Source organism: Hyperolius riggenbachi, chromosome 5, assembly GCF_040937935.1.
Source record: "Hyperolius riggenbachi isolate aHypRig1 chromosome 5, aHypRig1.pri, whole genome shotgun sequence".
Classification (NCBI taxonomy): Eukaryota; Metazoa; Chordata; class Amphibia; order Anura; family Hyperoliidae; genus Hyperolius; species Hyperolius riggenbachi.
This window is the reverse complement of record NC_090650.1, coordinates 252350337-252372909: the sequence shown is the minus strand read 5'-3', so window position 1 is coordinate 252372909 and position 22573 is coordinate 252350337. Positions and strand designations below refer to the sequence as shown.

Below are 22573 nucleotides of genomic sequence, written 5' to 3'. Positions count from 1 at the left end.
CCCATCCCACTTGTATTGTCTATGCGAATCTGCATGCAGATTCGCTCTAGTGGAAACGGGCCCTGACTGCAGGGGCTGATGCAGATCTTTGTGGTGTGTTTAGGGCTAAAAGCACGTAAAAAAAAATTGCACTACTTTTACAGCCTACAATCCAGAAATAATCATACCACCAGGGTAATTTTACCATGTAGCGAGAAGTAGAAATAAGCTGCTATATTTATTTCATTCCATCAGTGTCTTGGCCTGGCTGTTCTTTGATCTTTTTAGTTTCAGTTTTGTCTCGATAACAAATCTGAAACAAAAAGTGTGAATGCTGTAGTCAGACTTGAGTCAGAGCACTTGATCTGTATACTGGCTAAATAGTGGCTAAAGGTTTAAAAGACAGAAGATTAGCAGGAGAGCCAGGCAAATGGAATGGTTTAGAAATAGAAATATATATCAGCCTCCATATCTCTCTCACCATATGGTCTATTAAAGAGTAACTGTTAGCCCCCAAATTGAAATTTAAAACACTATTGCAATGATTTATTATATAAGTGAGCCAAAAAGCCAATGTACAAGTTAAAAATCAATCTAATTTTGTTACTATCTAACCTTTTCCCCCAGCTCCGGACGCAAGCCGCATATCAGATACTGTAGCATGCAGAGCATGCCTATGTCTGGCCGACCCCCCTCTCCCCCCCAGGACCAGGTGCCAATATATTCTCCCCACCGCAGCTGACCGCTCTGACACGGAGAGAGCGGCAGCACTTCCAGAGCAGCACTGCAGAGCAGCCGCCGCCGAGTCACATGTGAGAGAATCACATGTGAGAGATGCACGGCGCTGGTTGCTCTGCGGTGCTGCTCTGGAAGTGCTGCCGCTCTCTCCGTGTCAGAGCGGTCAGCTGCGGTGGGGAGAATATATTGGCACCTGGTCCTGGGGGGGGAGAGGGGGGTCGGCCAGACATAGGCATGCTCTGCATGCTACAGTATCTGATATGCGGCTTGCGTCCGGAGCTGGGGGAAAAGGTTAGATAGTACCAAAATTAGATTGATTTTTAACTTGTACATTGGCTTTTTGGCTCACTTATATAATAAATAAAACATTGCAATAGTGTTTTAAATTTCAATTTGGGGGCTAACAGTTACTCTTTAAAGAGACTCTATAAAAAAAAAAAAAACAAAAAAAAAAAAACCACCTCCCCTGGGGGGTACGTACCTCGGGAGGGGGTAGCCCCAGGGTCCCAATGAGGCTTCCCTGTCCCCTGCAGCTGCAGGTAATTCAGCGCAGGCTCCCCCTAAGCCTCCCGACAAGCGTGACAAGGGATGACTTATTTATCTCTCAGGGATCCAGTGCAGGTGCAGTAGCAGCTCTTCCTTCGGGCTAGGTGGAAATAGTCGAGCCCCATTGTATTCTCTCTACTGCGCAGGTGCAAAAGGACTTGCGCCAGCAGTAGAGCGGATCGATCAAGTTCGGCTATTTCCGCCTTACCCGAATGAAAACCCGCTAGTAAGACTATGCAGCATAGCGGAGAGGTAAATATTTACACCGCCGCACTTCGGGGGACCCGAGTACTTAACGGAGGGACACCGGAGGAAGCCTCGTTAGGATCCAGAGGCTTCCCCCTACCAAGGCAAGTATCCCCCAGAGGGGAATTTTTTTACTACAGGATTTCTTTAAGGCTTTGGTTTAGTCCAAGACCTGGCTTGAACCTCATTGAGACAATGTGGCAGGACCTGTTGAAAATCCACCAGTATTAGTGTTGGTGTTCAAAATTGACATAGCCTCTTCAAGCGAAGTGAATACTACCGTCTGCCACTGTTTAGCAACGGAAAAGGTCAGGATGAGTTCACAGGCTTGCGAGTCACATTGCGCTTCATGTGACTGATATTTTATCCTTCCGCTTTAGACCCTGTGGCAGACAAGAGTATTCAGGTGTTTTCAATTGGCTATGCTCGAATTCGAACAACACTAACCAGTATAGCTGCATTTAATATTTCAGTAGAGAAGAGTGGGACAAATTTGCTTTACAGCAATGCCCAACGACTGATCTAATGGTATTGGAATAATTTGATTGTAGTTACTCCTGCTAATGCTGGCACAATCCACTATTAGGTGCAGGAGGGAGCAATTGTTTGTTCAAAAAGGTGATACGGATGCTGGTAATTGGTTTTTCTGAAACAAACAGAAAACATTTGGTGGACAAGTACTTTATCACACCACTGTACAATTTCCAATCCATTCTCAAACCCAAGATGCAAAGTTTGTAAGCATAATTATACCCCTTAGCAGGTGCTATGGCAATAGTGGTGTACCATGTCATGGAACAAATAACCTTTACCGGTTGACAACTAAAATCAAAGCAATAATTCCAGACCAGATGACCAGCCCTTCATAGAACAAAGAAGCACTGGGATAAACAGGCTATTCTTATCACCTCTGTAGGTTCTGTACTCCAATGTAATATAAGTTTACAGCTCTTCCTGGTCTGCTCATTTTATATACAAACTAAATATAGTCAATGATAGGCTAATTCCAGCTAGCATGCAAATTGTAAGCAGGTTAAAATTGAGTAGGGCTGAACGATTTTCGTTTTTTTAACCGAAAATTGTGATCAGTGGCTTGATGATCTGCAGATCGTTAAAGTGGCGTTTTTTGCAGCCTCCGCCGTTGGTACCTACTCCTCTCCCGGACCTCTCCTCCCGCACTCCAGCAAGTTCTAATCTAATTCGTCTTCACCACATTAGATTGCTGAACGGTGAACAGGCTGCGAGTGCCTAGTGACGCAGGGCCTGTAGCAGGAAGTGTGACATCACTTCCTGGCGGCCACCATTACCAGCCAAACACTCGTTGCCTGTTCATTGCGGCTCACCGTGCGGCAATCCACTGCGGTGAAGAAGAATGAGATTAGAACTTGCTGGAGGAGAGGAACAGGTTTAAGGGGAATCTGCTGCTTATATGCGCTAAAGGGAAGGGGGGTGTATCTGCCTATACTAAAGAGGGGATCTGGCTATATACATTAAGGGGGGGGGGGGGAGAAATCTGCTTATACTAAAGGAGGGGTCTGCTTATACTAAAAGAGGGAGCAGGTTATATACATTGAGGGGGGGGGAGACTGCTTATATGCACTAAAGGAGCGGATCTGGCTATATACATTAAAGGGAGGGGGAGGAATCTGCCTATATACACTAAGGGGGAGTTGGGGGATCTGGCAATATACACTAAAGGGGGGGGGGGATCTGCCTATATATACTAGGGGGGGGGGGGACTGGTTATATACACTAAAGGGGATCTGGATGGCTAACCTGTACTGTGGCACCTGTACTGGCTAACCTTTACCACAGCAACTATACTGGCTAACCTGTACTGCAACACCTATAGCTGGCTTACCTATACTGGGGTACCTAGTTAGCTAACCTTTACTGGGGCACCTATAGCTGGCTAAACTATACTGGGGGAACCTATACATGGCTAACTATACTGGGGGAACTCATACTCACCATCGGTGTGCTGATCCATAGTTCTATATTGAAAATCGTGCATCGAATCGAAATCGCAATTTGACAGAAATCGTGCAATTCAATCTTTTCCTAAAATCGTTCAGGCCTAAAATTGAGCCACTGAATTTGAGTGTTCGAATTCCAAGCTTCATAAAATTTGAATGCAGAACCATTAGCTAATGATTGACTATCTAATGCAAACAGTCCCTACTGACACAGTTGTCTTGCCATAGCCCACCTCCTCACTGCCCATCACCTGCCTCAACAGTGATTTAGAATACACCCAGGAATGGACAGCTCTCTGATGATACAGTCTTCTGAAACAGGAATACCATTTGTGCTGTCTTTCTACTCACGTAAGGAATAGTCTCCACTTAACCACTTATGATAAGAGAGAGGGAGAGAGCATTACATGGTCAAACCTACAACACTGCATCTATGGTAGTTTAAAACTAATTGTCGCAATGCACAAACCCTTTTTTTATGCACCCAATTCATGATTCTTTTAGTAGCCCATAATTTGGTCTGACTTGACACAAGAGAGGGTTGCAAAGTCTTGAAGGATTCATGCCTATGCACTAGATACAGACTTACCCCTACCTGCCAAATTGTTTAGGCAACATTGCTTTTTTTTCTGCATAGTGAATTAGGTGTGGTGCTTAATAGGTATCATAAATGGTATCATCCTGATTAAAAACTCTGTGCTTAATACGTGTAATGTATTTGCCCATTATAACTCTGGGTGGCAACTTTTGCAAAATTGTTAGTGAAATTTATAAACCCAATGAATTTATATATGCTGCAATATGACTGACATTACTGTAGAATCTGAAGGTACGTTTTGGTGACTGAGTTAGGTTAGGGTATGACTTCATGGGCTTGAGTTAGGCTTACAGTATACAAAATGTTAGCATTTTGTTAGCACAGAACTGCCAGTGTTATAAACAAGGTTAAAGTTTGGGTCATTCCTGAGATTTGCAAGGGGGGGGGGGGGTCATGTTAAAGGATTAGCACCAAATGTGGGAAAGCAATTTTGCAAAAATCCTAAATTGCTGACAATCCTACCATACTAAAGATAAGCTTAATATAATGTCAAAGTACATTAAATATCTCAGAGCAAGGCCTTCATTACATTTGGCAAATGCAGTGCAGTCATCAGTATCCAGCAAACATTGCTGGAGAAGCTGCAATGGCAGTAGACTCCACTAAATGACGCAGCTTCTTACCTTTTCTAAGCCTGTCGTTCCATCTTCAATGTCATCAGGGAGCAGTATGATCATGCTCAACTCATTATTAACATATGGTAGTTCAATAACTTTGGTGAATAAGTCTCCCACATAAGTCATTGGAAATTTGGCTTTTTTGTACATCATCTGCACAGGCTTGGTTTCATTCTAAGATCAGAAAAACATTTCAACCAATGTCCATAAACTCAAGAACACCAACAATATCGGTCATGCAGTACCAGACAACCATTTGGCTGAACTCGATGCATTTGTGTAACTGTTGTAGATATTTAACTATCAGTGGCTGATCGCCTAAGGCAGCCTTCACACTTATCCCAGCAATTTCAGGCAGCAGTTTTCTGCAATCTTTTTTGTTTGTGCTGTATGTGGCTTTTTCCTCTGTGCATGATACCCTACTGGCTCCTGCACACTGCGGCCACGGTCATCTTCAGAGGTTAGCGCATTTTCCATCTTTACTGCCTCTGATTGAGGCCAATCCTGATGTGATTTCCTCCCTTACTTTTCTTATCTCCTCGGACTTAAATGGTGTATGAAGAAATGCAGTCATATCTAGTTTGCTTTGTAAACACATGTAAGCAGAACGTAGACTGGATTTCAGCATGTTCTGCAGAGGGGTGAGGAAATTTAGCTTACGTTTCCCTTCTCAGCCTCTTGTCACACTGAACTGCCCTCATCCAATCAGCAAGAATGTGGGAAGGGAAGAAAGGAAGATAAGCTTCCATCTCCCCGGCAATATATGAGAAAAGAGCCAGGTTGATGGAGATACAATTAAATTACAGCAGACATTTATGATTATATTGGAATGCTTGCAATGCAGGGTCAGGATGTAGACTACATAACACAGAGCAGTGGGTAATAGGCATTTGATTTTTTTGGCTATCCTCTTTAGGCCAGAAACCCACTAGGAGCGTTTTTGTGAGCATTTAGCGATATGAAAACTCATGCTAATGAAATTCTATGGGTGTGATCCCACTTGAGCGATGTGATTTTATAAGAATACCCCATAGCATTGCATTAGGAAGAGCTTTTTCAAATCACTAGCAATTAGAAATCGCTCCTAGTGGGTTTTTGGCCTCAAGGTACAGTTTAAAGTGGATCAGAGGTGAACTTTTACTCATTGCATAATTGTGTTCCTTTCCTATTGATCATAGGGCATTCCTCAAGCCAAATACTTTTTTGTTTTTTTGTTTTAATACTCTTTGAATTCCCTATAAACAAAATAAACCACACCCACAGGTTTTCAGAGAGCCTTGGCAGTAGCAAGGGCTCATGGGAGCTCAGTCTGGGCAGGAGGAGGAGGTGGTGTTACTAGCCATTGATTTCAGAGGCAGAGGGGAGGAGGTGACAGTGCTCAAGATACAGATAAGCCTGCCTCTGTGTAATGTTTACAAACAACATGGCTGCTGTCATTGTATCACAGTAAGAAATAATCATTTTCTATTAACCAGTTCACCCCCAAGGGTTTTTATCCTAACGGACCAGAGCAGTTTTCAGTTGTCAGTGCTCCTCACTTTTATTCCCTAATAACTTTATTACTAATCACAAGAAAATTATCTATACCTCGTTTTTTTGCCACCAATTAGGCTTTCTGTGGATAGTACATTTTGCTAAGAATTTTTTTATTCTAAATTCGTTTTGAGAAAAACAGAAAAAAAAATCATTTCTCAGTTTTCGACCATTATAGTTTTAAAATTAAACATTCTCCTGTGGATAAAACAAACACGTTTTATTTGCCCAGTTGTCCAGATTATTAAACCGTTTAAATCATGTCCCTATCACAATGTATGGCGACAGTATATTATTTTGAAATATAAGTGTTATTTTTCTGTTCTGTTTTTTTTTATTCTGGCCATAATTACAAGCCCCTATGTAATAAATTTAAAATTAACTTCCCCCCATAAAATATAAATTAACAAAGCTAAGTCCCTAAGGCAACTATTTATTTATTTTTTTTAAGCTGATTTTTTTTTTTTTTTTTACAAGTGTTTTTTTTTTTGGGGGGGGGGGGGGGGGGGGGGGTGGGTTAGAAGTGTAATTTTATTAAGATCTGTATGTACTTGAAAATGAATGTATTTTGTAGGTGTAATATACTTTTTGGCCACAAGATGGCGCTAGTGAACACTCATAGGAGGTGTTCACTTTTTTTTTTCTTCACTTTATTCAATTGTTACATTTCCTGTCATTGTGAATGGACGTAGCCGCTGTTCGCGGTCACGTCCATTCACTCCAGGCACTGCGATTAGGTAGAGGACCGTTTGGTCTTCTTCCCCAATCACCCAGCACAGAAGCCCGATGGAAACAGCGGCGGTAGCGGCGCGCACACGGCGGTAGCAGCGGCGGTAACACGCGACGTATTAAAATGTCATGTTGCTGTTAATAGCGGTAAGCATGACGTTTTAATACGTTAGGATGTCAGTAAATGGTTAAAGCTGTTTGCAGCTAGATTTGCTGTGTAAACTATCTAAACTTTAGATAAGATATATAGACAAGTTACTTGTTATAGTTAGTTTTTCATCTCGGATCCGCTTTAACCAACTCTTCCCTGTCAGCCTTAAGGGGGCCATATACAATACAATAAAATGATCTGATTTTATGGAAATTCGATAAAAACGATTGGCTGCCTTCCAAAAAAAGAAAGCTTTTTTTTTTATTCTACAAAGAAATCTGATCAGATTTTTCTCTACGGAGAGGTGGATTTTTTTGATAATGTAATGGTGCATGTCAATATATTAATGTGTAGACCCAAGCAATTATTTTAAGCATTTTCAATCCATTTTTTTTTCATAACTGGGGAAAAATTAAGCACACGTCTGTGGTACATTGGTCAGATTTGTTTAAATGTTACCATCAGAAGAAATGATTGTAATTCTTGAGTTGAAATTTAAAAAAAAATTAAAATGGTTTACTGTGACTGCTCGTGAGCTGCAAAATCCAGCTCTTCAGATTGCAGTGATCCAGTGAAACCCCTCCAAAGCACATAAACTTAAAAATATTCAATCAATACTATACAATTACTATACAGAGTGACAAGTTGAATATATCTTGCATACCTTATTCAGCCTGAAGGGCATTTCGCTAGTGCACTGCTTATCAAACTGGTTTGCCCAATTTCCTTTGAAGTAGATAGCATTAACTAATACAAGTCTTGTAAGTGCATCCACACTGCCACTAGGCAACAAATCCTTTATTTTACCTAAATAATAAAAAAGGGATAAGAAAAAGTAAAAAACAAATTGGCCCAGATCTGTCTTCACATGCAATTAGGCTGAGCAGCCAGTACAGCGTTTTTAGTTTGGTTGTTGCTTTCTAAGAATCCCGGTGACTGCTAAAAGCACTTCGCTACTGAAAGGCCACAGGAGTGAGCCTACAGCAGTGCTGGGTTTGCAGGGTGATCGCCAAAGTGCTGCCTGCAGCACTTTTGCAGTTTCCCCAGAACGGTTGGAGAAGTGAATGCTGTAAATTGATCTGCCCTTTCAGAACAAAGGACATGTCAACAATCACCTCTATGAACTGCAAAGGAACACTTGGATCAACAGAGTCTGAATAGAACACCTGTACAAAAAAATTATACTTAAAGGACTACTGTAGGGGGATGGGGGGCGGGTGTCGGGGGGAGAATGATTTGGACTTACCCGGAGCTTCTAATGGTCCCCCGCCGACATCCTGTGCCTGCGCAGCCACTCACCGATGCTCCGGGACCCGCCTCCGGTTCACTTCTGGAATTTCAGACTTTAAAGTCGGAAAACCACTGTGCCTGCATGACTGTGTCCTCGCTCCCGCTGAAGTCCCCAGGAGCATACTGTGCAGGCACAGACCATACTGGGCCTGCGCAATACAATCCTGGTGACGTCAGCAGGAAAGAGGGCGCAGATAGCTCTCCCCACTATTGGATGCAGCTAGTCTTTCACTGAATGAGGTAGGATCTGAGCACAAGTTTGTTATAGGAAGTTGTTTTTTTAATTTAAATCAGCAATAGACATGCTAATAATTCCAGCTTGCAAAGAAATTCAATGCAAACTGCAACTTGGAATTGGAGCAGTTTTAGCCGGAAATTCACTTAAAGGTGGCCATACACTGGTCGATTTGCAATCAAATATAGATCCCTCTCTGATCAGAGAGGGATCGTATGGCTGCCTTTACTGCAAACCGATTGCGAATCAATTTCAGCATGAAATCGATTCACCATCTGTGGAGCTGCCGCCGCCCACCCCTGCATACATTACCTGCTCCACCGGAGCGTGTCCCCGCTGCTCCTTCTCCGCTGGGTTCCGGCAGGCTTCACTTCTTCCTGTCCGGGGAAGTTTAAACAGTAGAGGGCACTCTACTGTTTAAACTTCCTGTCGGACAGGAAGAAGTGATGCCTGCCGGAACCCAGCGGAGAAGGATCAGCGGTGACACGCGCCGGCGGAGAAGGTAATGTATTGCCGCTAGCGTCAATCGTGAGACATTCGAACGCCGCTATCAACGTACTCCCGACCCGCCGGCTATCGAGCAAAACCTTCCGCACAGACGGATCGACGGGAATGATCGACTTCGGATGGAAATCGATCGTTCGGTCAGTGATCGAATCTCCTGCATATCGGCGGGAAAATCGTGGTGTATGGGCCCCTTAACTGGTCCAATTCCAAGCTGCATACAATTTGCATGCAAGCCAGAATAATTAAGGGCCTGTTTCCACTATTGCAAATCTGCATGCGTTTTCTGCAAGCAGATTCGCACAACCAATACAACTTAATTAGCCTCTTTCCACTTGTCAGGAAAACAGAGCGTTTTCCTGTGCAGGAAAAATCTGCACAGCAGAGCAATCAGAATTGGTGTGCGATTCGCATACAATGTAATTAATAGGAAATTTGCATGCATTTTTGCTATGTGAATTTTCCATGCGATTTTGTATACGTTTTTGGCTAAAATCAATGTAAAAGCACACAGGCACTGACATGGTTAAACTCTCATACTTACAGAAAAAACACACAAAACCGTACACAAATTTGCGGTTACATTTGCATCCACATGCAAATCGTTTTCGTGTTTTCTGCAACGAACTCGCACTGCACAAGTGGAAACGGGCCCTTAGATTTCTCTGACTTCTCTCTAATAATTTCTTTGACTTCTCTCTAATCAGCAAACAAGACCTGGGCAATTTTAAAAACTATAGCTGTTAACCAATTTACATGTCCAAATCTGTCTGTAAATAGTGATTGGCAAGACCTGTATACCAAATAGAAACTTCTGAACTAAGAAAAATCCAAACATTGTTCATGGTTGTATCATTTTCTGAACACCAATACATCTTATATTGGTGAGCAAGAAGAGGCTGTATTCCCACCTTCAGTCTTTTCTGCCACCCAGGAATTGATCTCTTTCCTGCATTCTTCTGCCTTTCCTGAAAAGTCTACTGCTTGTAAGTCTGCGTGGTAATGCTTCTGAGTTGACCCCAAGAACTCCTGTACAATTAAATTGCATTAATGTTAGCATTTCACAGCATATCTTCACATTATGTCAGCTAGTTTCATTTTTAAACTCCGCACAGTTGATAAGGCTAAAGGTTCCACCTACAATCCTGATTGTACTACCAAATCTAAGTGGTAAAGGGGTAAACTGAGTGAATATACTGTGAATGGATACTTTAGGTAGGCCCTTATAGTAGATAGAAGTGGTAGGATTGTACAATCAAGATTGAATCATTAGTGGGCACCTTTATGTAGACCACACACAATTTTGTATATAATTTACATTGAGGGGCAGTTTCCACTAGAGCGAATCTGCATGTGTTTTCTGCATGCAGATTCGCATAACCAATATAAATCAATGGGCCTGTTTCCACTTCTCAGAAATTCTGTGCGGTGAACTGTGCAGAGAAAAAAAATCTGCACAGCAGAGTCATCAGAAATCGCACACTGCAAGGGTAGTGTGCGATTCGCCTGTAATGTATTTCATAGGAAATTCGCCTGTGTTTTCACTATGCGAATTCGCATACGTTTTCGCTTAAAATCAATGTAAGAGCACAGGCACTGACATGGTTAAATTCGCATACTTACAACAGATGTGAATTTTAATACATTTTCGCATTAAAATTCGCATAAACATTTACGCATTTGCATGCAAATTCGTCTTTGCGTTTTCCACAACGGAATCGCACCGCACTAGTGGAAATGGGCCCTAACAAATAAAGTGAGCAATCTCCCTGCACTATCCCCTAACCTACCTTACACACACACACACACACACACACACACACACACACACACACACACACACACACACACACACACACACACACACACACACACACACACACACACACACACACACACACACACACACACACACACACACACACACACACACACACACACACACACACACACACACACACACACACACACACACACACACACACACACACACACACACACACACACACACACACACACACACACGTCCCTCAGGGCCCGTTTCCACTATAGCGTTGCGGAATCGCCTGCGAATCACCACAGGCAAATCGCTTGCGGGTGCGATTCCGCATGCGTTTTTTGCCGCGATTCCGCATAGGTTAGGGTGATGCGATTTTAACCATGTCACTGCCTGTGTGAATTAACATGGGTACCTATGAGAAATCGCATGCGAATTTGCGGCAAAAACGCATGCGATTTCATTGCGTGCGATTCGCCTGCATTCCACACGCAGGCGAATTCTGAGGGCTGTGCCATGCAGAAAAATCCTGCACAGAAAAACGCACAGCCAAACTGACAAGTGGAAACAGGCCCATTCACTTGTATTGGCTGTGCGAATCTGCAGGCGGGCAACACGTGCGGATTCGCGATAGTGAAAACGGGCCCTGACAGATATTTACCTTTTCTTATCTTTGTCCTTGACTTAAGACTTCAACTATGATACCCAGATTACTTAGATGAATTCCTTTTAGCCACCTGACTGCGCAGCCAAGTTTTTTCAGTTTCAAAACTGGACACTGAGGGCTTGTTTCCACTGTTGCGACGCGATTTCGGCCGCATTCCGACGCTTGTAAAAACGCATGCGGATGAGTTTCCGCATGCGTTTTTACCCGCGATTTCGCATGCGATTTCGCATGACAGGGTGCCATGCGAAATTAACCATGACACTGCCAGGGCTAAATAAAATTGAAAAAGGTGCGAAATCGCACGCGAAATCGCGGGTAAAAACGCATGTAACAAACGCATGCGTTTTTACTATTAAATACATTAGCGGCGATTCGCACGGATTCCCGACACAGGCGAAATCGTTGGCTCTTTTGTGCGTTTTTTTCACGCTGAAAAAAACACACCTCAACAACGCTACAGTGGAAACAGGCCCATCCACTTGTATTACATGTGCGGATCTGCATGCGTTGGACGCATGCAGATTCGCGATAGTGGGAACGAGCCCTTAAACTATCACTGCACAACCAAAACCACCTGGCAGATAGCCAGAGCAAAGCATGTGTTTTAGACAAATGCTGATGACCAAACCTAGAGTGCTGAAACCACCTGGTTTGCTGCACAGGTGGAATGCTCCACTTCCTACTTGGACTACAGTGACCATATCCAAAAATAATTAAGACTGGGAGAGTTCAAGTGTAGCCTCAAAGGGGACCTGAGAACATTAAGAAATATGAAGTTAGAAAAATATGCAAGCCGCCACTGTATTTTTAAAACTATTTTCTGGGGCGTTGTGAGGAATCTTGTTGAACTGCTAACTCAGAACAAATATGTTCTGATTCCAGTAGCTGCATGCTTGTTGCAGGTGTAACTCCAGACAATAATGAAGCGGGGGAAAAAAAAAACTCAACAAGGAAACCAGGTAACGTGAATTTTGAACATTACAGTCATTTTCTACAGGTTTCCTTCCTTTCAGGCCAGTTGCAAACCTGAGCTTAGCCTTGTGATGCTGTGCAAGCACCGTACCACAGAAATTAGGTTTCATATGACCCTGCGCAGCGACAGGGACTCTGATACCTTTCAGTCGTCCCCGTATGTGCACCGTGTAGCTCTCCTGTAGTGCACACCTGCACTAACTTTGCGCAAAATGTGCAAGTCTCCATAGACTTGCATGGCCCTTGTGGCAGGGATGTGGTGGGGGAAGTGCAATGCGAGGCGATGCGGTGTGCAAGGGGCCTCAAGTGTACTTGTAAAGAAAAATAAATAAATATCTTTATCTGTCCATCTAATCAAGCATACATACATACCTCAGTAGAGGGAGGCTTCCAGGTATTCCAGGCTGGCCCATTCCCCTCGCTCGCGCCCTCCCCCGCCACCCCCCCCCCCCCCCCCCCCTGAACACATTCTACAAGCGCTTGTTGAGTATGTTTGTGCGGCTGCGCTCCCGTCCATGTACGAGCGTGGCTGCACTGACTTCAGACATCTTTGTGGTAAGCACTTTAACGTGCTCTTTTATGGTCTCGGACAAGCTGTTTATCTAAAGATGACAACGTTATACAAATACTAAATAATAATCCGTTTATTGAGGTGGGGAGGAAGAGGTGTGTGTTTTGTCGATCTTTAGTAGAGAGCTGTTCCAGTTTGAGGATCTGAACAGGAAATATCCCAACAGAAGTTAACCAACCCACCAATAATACCAAATGGGAACGATAATAAAATAGTATGATAATAAAAGATCAGCAAATAACCTATATACAAAAAATAAAATCTTACATCAAGAAAGGTAAACTTCTTTTCTCCATAGAGACGATTGGCTGTTCTCAAAAGGTAATCTGTTCCTGGTTTGTTGATTTCAAAGATAAGAGACTGAAATGATGAATGTAGATCTTTTGCTTTTTCAAACTGAAGAGCCTAAAATAAAAAATAAAAATATTGCATCATTATAAAGCAATTTACAGCATACTTAATACATCCGAGGTCTATAATAATGCTTGGATCACCAGTGTAAATTCACAAAAAACATTTTCTGCTTGTTTACAAGAGAATGTAGTTAGAAAGCCATTTGTTTAGCTTGTAGGATTTGATTTAATTCAATCTAATTTAAAATACAGGTTTCTCACAATCAGACAACTCACTGGGCTTTATTTATTTTATACCACATCTCGAGAGGGGATAATATAAGTGAGCCAGGAAACCTGGCCTGGATTCTTTATTTAAAAAGTCTAGTATTACCTAATAAAATACTGCAGTGGAAGAATAAAAAAAAGCGAGGTGTTCTCATCTGATTTGCATACATCCAGATTAGTGGCTTAAAACAAAACAAAAAAAAAAACAAACAAAAAAAAAAAAAGCACTGTAGCCAAAGCAGTGCTAGACCACCTGGCAGTTTGTGGGTCTCACGTGGAAGACCAGGTCACTTCACCACTGCCTTTGCCCTCTCGTGTGAAAGTTAGAAGAGGCAGGACCACACAAGAGGCACATGTGTACCAAACAGAGGAGCTAGAATGGGCATGGTAGCCATTTGCATATACATACACATACACACACACACACACACACACACAGTTTGTCTCATTTTAAGTAGTCATGGCGATGAGGATGCCAGGAGAAGATAGATTGCCAGAGGAGCCTGGAGAGGTGAATTCACTTCTCCGCTCATACAGCTCTGCACCTCAGGGGGCAGGGTCAGTTCTAGTTAGAATGAGGCCTCCAGCTGAAATTAAATGGCCCCCAAGGGCCAAAATTAAGGGACCCCAAACCTCCCCCCACTAATCTTATTGCAGTCTCTTGAAAAAATTTCAACTGGCTGCATCTTCTCAGTGACCCAGTGCTGGGTCACTGGGGATATGCAGCCAGCGGGGATAAAGACGGGAATGCACAGAGCCACTGACTATTGGTGCAGCATGTCGGTGCTGTGTTCGATCCTGCTGCCCCAAAATTCACGCTCCCCCACATGTGCAGTACGATGCTGTATTGCGGGATTCCCTATTCTATAATGCGGTGGGAGATATCTCCACAGCCACAGTTCCTGCACCCTTCAGATATCAAAAGGTATGGTGGGGACACCCCCAACTAGCTCTGTGCAAAATTGCAGCCCCCAAATCCAGCATTCCCAAGATCTCATGAACCATGGGACTGGAAGGTTTCAGTTTGGCACAGAGGTCCCCTCCATATCCTCAAAATCAATCTCGGGAGTATAGGAGGCATGGCTGCGGAGATATTTGGGGTGATCAGTTTAAAGTTTCCACTGAGCATGCACGTTACTCAGCGAGTAAGGCAGCTCTAGGGTAGTGCGACGGGGACAGATAAGTTGCTATACTGCCGAAAACTATGCAGGGCCCCAGGGACCACAGTCAAATTGGGGGAGAGGAGGCCTGGCAGCTGGCTTGTGGCTCTGGGGCAATTGCCCAGTTTGCCCCTATGGAAGTGCCAGCCCTGCACCATGGGTCTCCATGAAGCCCACTACAGGCCCCCTTATCGCTGCCAGCCATGTCACCAGGCTCCGCTTACCTATGGGCCGCATAGCAGACCCTACACCACTGCACAGAAATACTCACATTACAACTTTTTAAACATTTAAGTTATGACACTTTTTTGAAGCAAACACTTTTTGAACTACCCAGTTTTTTCTCTTTGTAACCCTGGCAGAAATGGCTAGTGATGGGCAGTGGGATGTGGCTTTAAAAAGGACCAATATCATTTCACCTTGGCATGATTTGATTAGTCAATTTTCATACTGGATACATTTGCATACAAAATGTCAGTAATTCTGCAACTCGGGATTGTATAATTGTCATCAACCATCCCTGGAAATTAACAATATTTTTTCCTTTGGGGACTACCGATAGTCCCGGCAACACATACCTTTGTCATCTGAGCAGCTGTATTCCCTTTTGCTCCCAAGTAAATCATTGCCAAAGCTGAGGAGATGCTCATTGGGGAGAAGAACAGGTTGCATTTGTTATCCTTCTCAGTCAACTTCTTAAACAGATTAATGGAAAAGCAGCCATTTGCCTCACTCAGAGAATCCATTTTCTAGCCTGCAAGATAAATGATAATCAATGAGTGCAGATAATACATAATCTTGTTCAAGTGACAATAATGGTAACCAAAAAAAAAATAATAATAAAAATCATATTTTGCACAGGGCCATGGAATATGTTGGCAATTTATAAATTATTATTAATAACAATCTCCACAGGGTTTTACAGGTCTAAATTACAAACACATCAATACATACATGGAATATAAAGAAATTAGAAAATCAATAAACACCCCTATTAATCACTCTTATAAACCAAACTGTTCTGCTGTAAATAGGGAAATGGAACTGCCCCACCTTGCAGAACAATATTTTGGGAGTAGGGTTTTCTACTCATATGTAATGTCAATGCACACACCAGAAGCTGGAGAAGAGGAGCAAGTGTTTTCAAATCGGGTGTACCCAAAGGAAACCTGTGTCAAAAACATGCTCATGTTATATGTAATGATCAGGGCTGTGGAGTCGGTACAAAAAAATCATCTGACTGACTCTTTAGTTTATTGAAATCACCGACTCTAGGTACCCAAAATTGCTCTGACTCCTTGACTCAGACTCCACAGCCCTGGTAATGATGTATTGTCTAGCTCATGGAGAAGCATGTGATCAGTTTGGTCAGGTGATAGATCTGTAAGTCTCTGATTTGCTAGTCACGATCACATGCTAAAGTAGGATCTGATCACAGCAAATCTATCAGCTGATGAAACAACTTATGCTGGTTCCACACCATACCATTGTTTGGCAGATTTACATGCCAGATCGATTATTCCCAGCATGTCCAATCTGAGGATAGATTGATTTTCTGATCGATTTCCGTTTGTTTGCATGGTGTGGATCCAGCATCACATACTTCATGAGTTCTACTATACATGACCATAACTAGTTGTATGCATTTACAGAAACCAGTGATAAGGACTTAACTGTCAGCGTTTCTCTTTGTGAACGGTAGGTTTCAGGTTTTAATGCATCCCTCTGGGCAAAAACCATAAACATACAGACAGTACTTATCTATATAATGTATGGCAGCTCTATACTATTCTAGTGCCTAGTACACACAATGCAATTTCCCATCAGATCAATGGGTTGAATCAATTTCTGACAGATCCGATCAGGTTGCCAATCAATTTCTGATCAATGTTGTGCAGAAGTGATCAGAGAATCAAGTGGAAATATGATTGATCTGTTGGAAATGATCAATTCGACCCATCAATCTGACAATAAATTGCATGGTGTGTACCAAGCATTAGCAATGTAGCAACAAGAGTTCCAGCCAGGTCAATTCAGTAGTTTCTGCTTATCTAATCTTCAAGTGTTTGGAAAATGTTCAAATGGTACTGTACGATGGTTCAAGAGTGTAGACAGAGAACTTAACAGGAATAGCCATTTCCAAATGCTGGGAATACACCATGAGATTTTTTTGGCAGATAGATGGTTCGATAGATTATTTTCAACATGTCAGACCTGATTTTCGATCGTTTTTCTGATCGATTTCTTATAGAAGTGAATGGAAATCGATCGGAAAAAATATAGGAAAAACATTTGGACAGTAAATCTGCTGAAAAATCTCATTGTGTATTAGCCTTGTATATCCATAGCTGGGATTGATTCCTTTGGTGACAGTTTGAGGCTGGATACTGTAATGACAAGTCATTAGCCTGCAGACTAGTGATGCATCTGTTGCTATAAAGGGAGATGAAAAGATGGCGAACGGCACATGACAGAGCGAAATTCCACAGGTGGGTGGGGAGAACAATGCGATTGGGGGATGCTTGGGCATCAGGGGACACTAAAGCTCTGCAATGCTGGATCTTTAGGGGATATCGGGCAGCTGCTGTACACATACTAGATTCAGATCTAGCATGTGTACATAGCTTAATGCAGGTGTGACGCTGACAATTTAATTGACGCACTTCATTTAAGCCTAAAATAAATGTATTCACTCTGTAACTACCTTACAGTGTTCTCCCTAGGCTCTTTTAGCTTGGTGCTCCACCCAGCTAGTTTTGGCGAGCCCCCGGCTGTCATCGCTCACCTCCTCCAACACTGTAAGCAGAGCTGCGCAGAGAAATGCCAATCCTGTTTTTTTTTTTTTTTCCAACATGCCCCACCCGCATACTTTTTCATGCCACCCGGATGGAAAAAAAATTCTGGACAGAACACTGCCTTATCCTGTGAATTCTGGTATTTACAATCTCTCTGAGTCAGCCTGCATCCTAAAGCCCTATCTACACCATACAATTTTTTGTCCGATTCGATTTAATCCGACATGTCCGATCGGGATTTGATTCGATTCAATTTGCCATTGTTTTGCAATGGCAAATTGAATCGAATCCCGATCAGACATGTCGGATTGAATCGAACAAAAAAATTGTATGGTGTAGATGGGGCTTTAAGGTGGGGATACAGGAGCAATTACGGTCACCTGCAGGATCAGCAATCTAGAAGCCATTGACACGGAGCAGGGAAACAGTGTGGCATACAATGGAACAGGAAGGGTAAGGAGGAAAACAATGCCTACAATGAGATAATCCAGCACTCCAGATCTCTGGGAGACACACTGGGGACAATCGAAGGCTGCTGTGTGCACAATGGATTGTAAGCAGAACTGGCCCATTTATACCTCAGGCTGCTATCTGTGCCATTGGTAGAACAAGAATACTTACCTCTAAAGAATGTTTCATTAATAAAACCTGATCAACCCATATTATAGACCCTCATTTCATATCAAGTAAATGAGGTAGCTTTAGGATGTGTAACTGTCAACATGTTGAAATTCTCACTTAAAAATAAATCAGAAGATGGCATGATTCACTGAAGAAGTATCTAGCTTGTGATAGCATTTTCCTGTGAAAGGTCATTGCAGTCACACCCAGGACAAGATACAAGTGATAACAGTGCTAATCCTAGTAACTGAACTGCAAACATTCTCTTTGTAATGCAAGTCTATATTCTGGCAACAAGAGAAAAGGTGCGTACACACGCACTACAAAAGGAAACGATGGGTCCGCCGCGCCCTCCCGCTGCGCGCATGTACGCACTGTCGGCGGACTGACAAGGCTGTTTCTGAACGATCCGCGCATACTGTCAGCTAAAGACCGCCTAGCGGGAAGGTCCGGTGGACCCGTCGTTTCCTTTTGTAGTGCACGTGTACGCACCTAAAGACTGAACATTAACCACCTGAGCGTTACGGATAAGCTCAGCTCATCCAGTAACGCCACGGTGGATTGCTCAGGCCCTGGTGGGCCGATTTACATATTTTTTTTTTCAATCACGCAGCTAGCACTTTGCTAGCTGCGTGTTTGTTACGATCGCCGCCGATCCACCGCAAAAGAGGGGTCCCCCGCAGACCCCTTGCGCAGCCTGGCCAATCACTGCCAGGCTGCGCTATGGGGTGGATCAGGACTGACGTCATTCCGATCGTCGCCATGTCGATGGGGAAGCCCATACAGGAAATCCCGTTTACAACGGGATTTCCTGTTGGGTATGATCGCCGGCGGCTATCGGAGGGGTGGGTGGGATAGCAAAGGGGGGGGGGGGGGGGGAATCATGTAGCTAGCGCTTAATTTAGTTTAAAAAGACCGTCCCGCGGCCGTGCGCCACAAATAATCAGAACGCTAGGGAGGTTAAGGTCTGCATAAAACAGGAACAAGAAACCTTCCGTACATCAGCAGATGAGTTTTAGATTAGGTAAACAGACTGATATCAATTGTTTACCTGGGTTACCACTCAGTGTACCACCATATGGAAAATGTTCTCAAGCGTGACACCTACACACACGCAATGACATACTGGCAGCGGGAGCCACAGAGCACCCGCTCATCATCATTGGTTTTGGGGAGGGGAATGGGATGCAATTTAAAGAGAATCTTTTACTTTGAAAATTAAAAAAATAAAATTATATATACTTACCTCGGAGGGGGAAAGCCTCTAGATAGAACATACAAGTCAAACTCTGGCCCGTGGGCCAAATCTGGCCCTCAGAGCCATTAAATATGGCCCTCAAGTGGTTTTCCCCACTTTACATTTTGTTCGGCCCACTCTGACTACCAGGGAAGCTATATTGGAGGTGAAGCCCTAGAACACCAGGTATGTCGCATGAGGGAGCACTGAACACTAGAGAACTCTATAGGGGATGGTGGGGTCCACTAGACACCAGGGAACTTTGGAGGGGAGCCATTAGATGCCAGGAAACCTTATAGGATGGCCACTAGACATTGAGGTTGGTCCGCGACTAGGTCCCAGTGTACAATTTTGGCCCACTCTGTGTTTGAGTTTGACAGCCCTGCTCTAGAAGATCCTAATAAGGATTCCCCGTCCTCCTCAGCTAGCCCAATCCAGCACTAGCACCCATGATCAAATAATAATAACAGTAATGAACAATAAAAACAGTGGTCTGCCTGTGCAAAAAAATATGATCACCACCGTTTATGGACATTAAATTTACATTAGCAAGTTGTTCAAGGCAACTTTCCTTATTAAAAACATACATACATCTATATCTATATAGATAGGCTTAGAAGTAATGTCTGCACACTCTGGCAGGTGACATCCAAAAGCATTTATTAACCACTTAAGCCCGAAGGGTTGTTTATTTTTTGCATCTGAGCAACTTTCACCTCCCATTCATTTGCCAATAACTTTATCACTGCTCATCACAATAAATTGGTCTATATCTTGTTTTTTCTGCCACCAATTAGGCTTTTTTGGGGGGGGGGGGGGGGGATACATTTTGCTAAGAATTATTTTGTTCTAAATCAATTTTAACAGGAATACTAAGAAAGAAATGGAAAAAAAAATATTATTTCTCAGTTTTTGGCCATTATAGTTTGAAATTAATAAATGCTACCGTAATGTAAACACATGTATTTTATTTGCCCATTTGTCCCGCTTATTACACCATTTAAATTATGTCCCTATCACAATGTATGGCGCCGATATTTTATTTGGAAATAAAGGTGCATTTTTTCAATTTGCGTCCATCACTATTTACAAGCCCATAATTTAAAAAATATATATATATTAATATACTCCTTTGACATGCATATTTAAAAAAGTTCAGACCCTTAGGTAACCATTTATGTTTTTGTGTAATTGTAATTTATTTTTTGTATTAAACATTGTATGTGGGTAATTTTTGGTGTGGAAGGTAAACAGCTAATTTTAACCACTTTACCCCCCGCAGTACGAATTTCTCCGTCCTTTCCTACCCCCCCCTAAAAAACCAAGAGACTGAGAAATCCGTACCTCCTGCGCTCCCGCCGCTCGTGCACACCGCCGCCCGTGCACACCGCCGCCCGCTCGGAGATCAATGAACGGGAAAATCCATTCCCGTTCGTTGATCTAAGCCCCCGCAATGATCTGCTGCTTCTATGAGAAACAGCGCGTGATTTTCCCAGCCTCGTAGTGCTTCCTGTAAGTGTCCTTCCGGACGCTTACAGGTCGCATGAACACAAACTCACTGTGGCCATCTTGTGGACAAATAGTAAAACTACACCCTAAAGGATTTTACATATACAAATACATTCGTTTTACACAATAAATTAACTCATTACCTTCAACACTCCCCAATTTTTATTTATTTTTTTTGTAAAAAAAAAAAAAAAAAAGAAAAAAAAATAGTTACATTAGGGACTAAACTTTTTAAATATTTATGTCAAGAGCACGTCCTTGTGGCTGCAGCTCTGGCGCTTTGAGTCCGCCAGGAGAAAAGCGCGCTATAAATGTTTTTTGTCTTGTCAAGAGGGTATAACACTGTTACTTTATAAACTACGGGCTTGTAATTAGGGATGGATGCAAAACTGAAAAAAATGCACCTTTATTTCCAAATAAAATATCGGCGCCAAACATTGTGATAGGGACATAATTTAAACGGTTTTATAACCGGGATAAATGGGCAAATACATTTCATAGGTTTTAATTACAGTAGCATGCATTATTTAAAAACTATAATGGCCGAAAACTGAAAAAAATGTTTTCCCACATTTTTTCCTATTTTCCCATTAAAACATTTAGAATAAAATAACCTAAAGAAAGCCTAATTGGTGGCGAAAAAAACAAGATATAGTTCATTGCGATAAGCAATAATAAAGTTATAGATGAATGAATGGAAGGAGCGCTGAAAGGTGAAAATTGCTCTGGTGTTCAAGGGGTAAAACCCCTCAGTGGTGAAGTGGTTAAATGTAAAAAAATTGTATTCATTTATTAAAAAATGGATGTGTGTGAAGTTTTACTATTTGGCCACAAGATGGCGACAGTGAAAAAGTCCTGGAAGCGTGATCCTACGCTTCCAGAAAAAAAAGAATGAAGACGGGGAACTTTTTGTAACTCAGAAAAACCGCAGCCTGTGATTAGAGGCTGTCTGTTTTTCTGCGGGGGGGCTTCGATCAATGAATGGGATCTATAATCCCGTTCATTGATTGCCGGGCTAACAGCCGGCCGCGGGAGCACGCGCGGCCCAACTGGACGAGAATGTTCGTCCAGTTGTGCTTAAGTGGTTAAACAACCACAAGACGAGATAAAATGGCTGACCTGTTTTGGACAGTCATGTTGTTACTCATAGGGGCTACGAGTAAGGACATTTCTGTTCGAAACATGTCAGACATTTTGTATATGCAGACAGAGGCGCCGGAATAAAAATTTATTAAAAAATGTTAAAATGAGAGGAGGCAGAGGTGGACTTGCCTCCTCCAAGCAGACACACAAAGAGACTGTTGTATATATATATTCATACAAGGGTTTATTTGTATACTTTTGGAGTATACAAATAAACCCTTGTTGTTTTGAATTCATACAACAGTCTCTTTGTGTTTCTGTTTGGAGGAGGCAAGTCCACCTCTGCCTCCTCTCATTTTAACATTTTTTAGTAATTTTTGTTCTTTTGGCGCCTCTGTCTGCATATACAGTTCCTGTGT

General features: G+C 42.6%; 1 protein-coding gene across 2 annotated transcripts in view; it reads right to left on the bottom strand.

The window, feature by feature from the left end:
- The window catches only part of LOC137518662 (serpin B6-like), a 54087-nt gene that overhangs the window by 19263 nt on the left and 12251 nt on the right, over window positions 1-22573 (bottom strand). For both annotated transcript variants that reach the window (XM_068236800.1, XM_068236799.1), the window contains exons 2-6: window positions 15488-15663; window positions 13397-13534; window positions 10054-10171; window positions 7778-7920; window positions 4707-4874 (exon numbers count right to left, since the gene is read on the bottom strand). In XM_068236800.1, the coding sequence (XP_068092901.1) occupies window positions 4707-4874; window positions 7778-7920; window positions 10054-10171; window positions 13397-13534; window positions 15488-15655 (735 nt within the window). In that variant the 5' untranslated portion in view covers window positions 15656-15663. The remainder of the gene's footprint in view (window positions 1-4706; window positions 4875-7777; window positions 7921-10053; window positions 10172-13396; window positions 13535-15487; window positions 15664-22573) is intronic.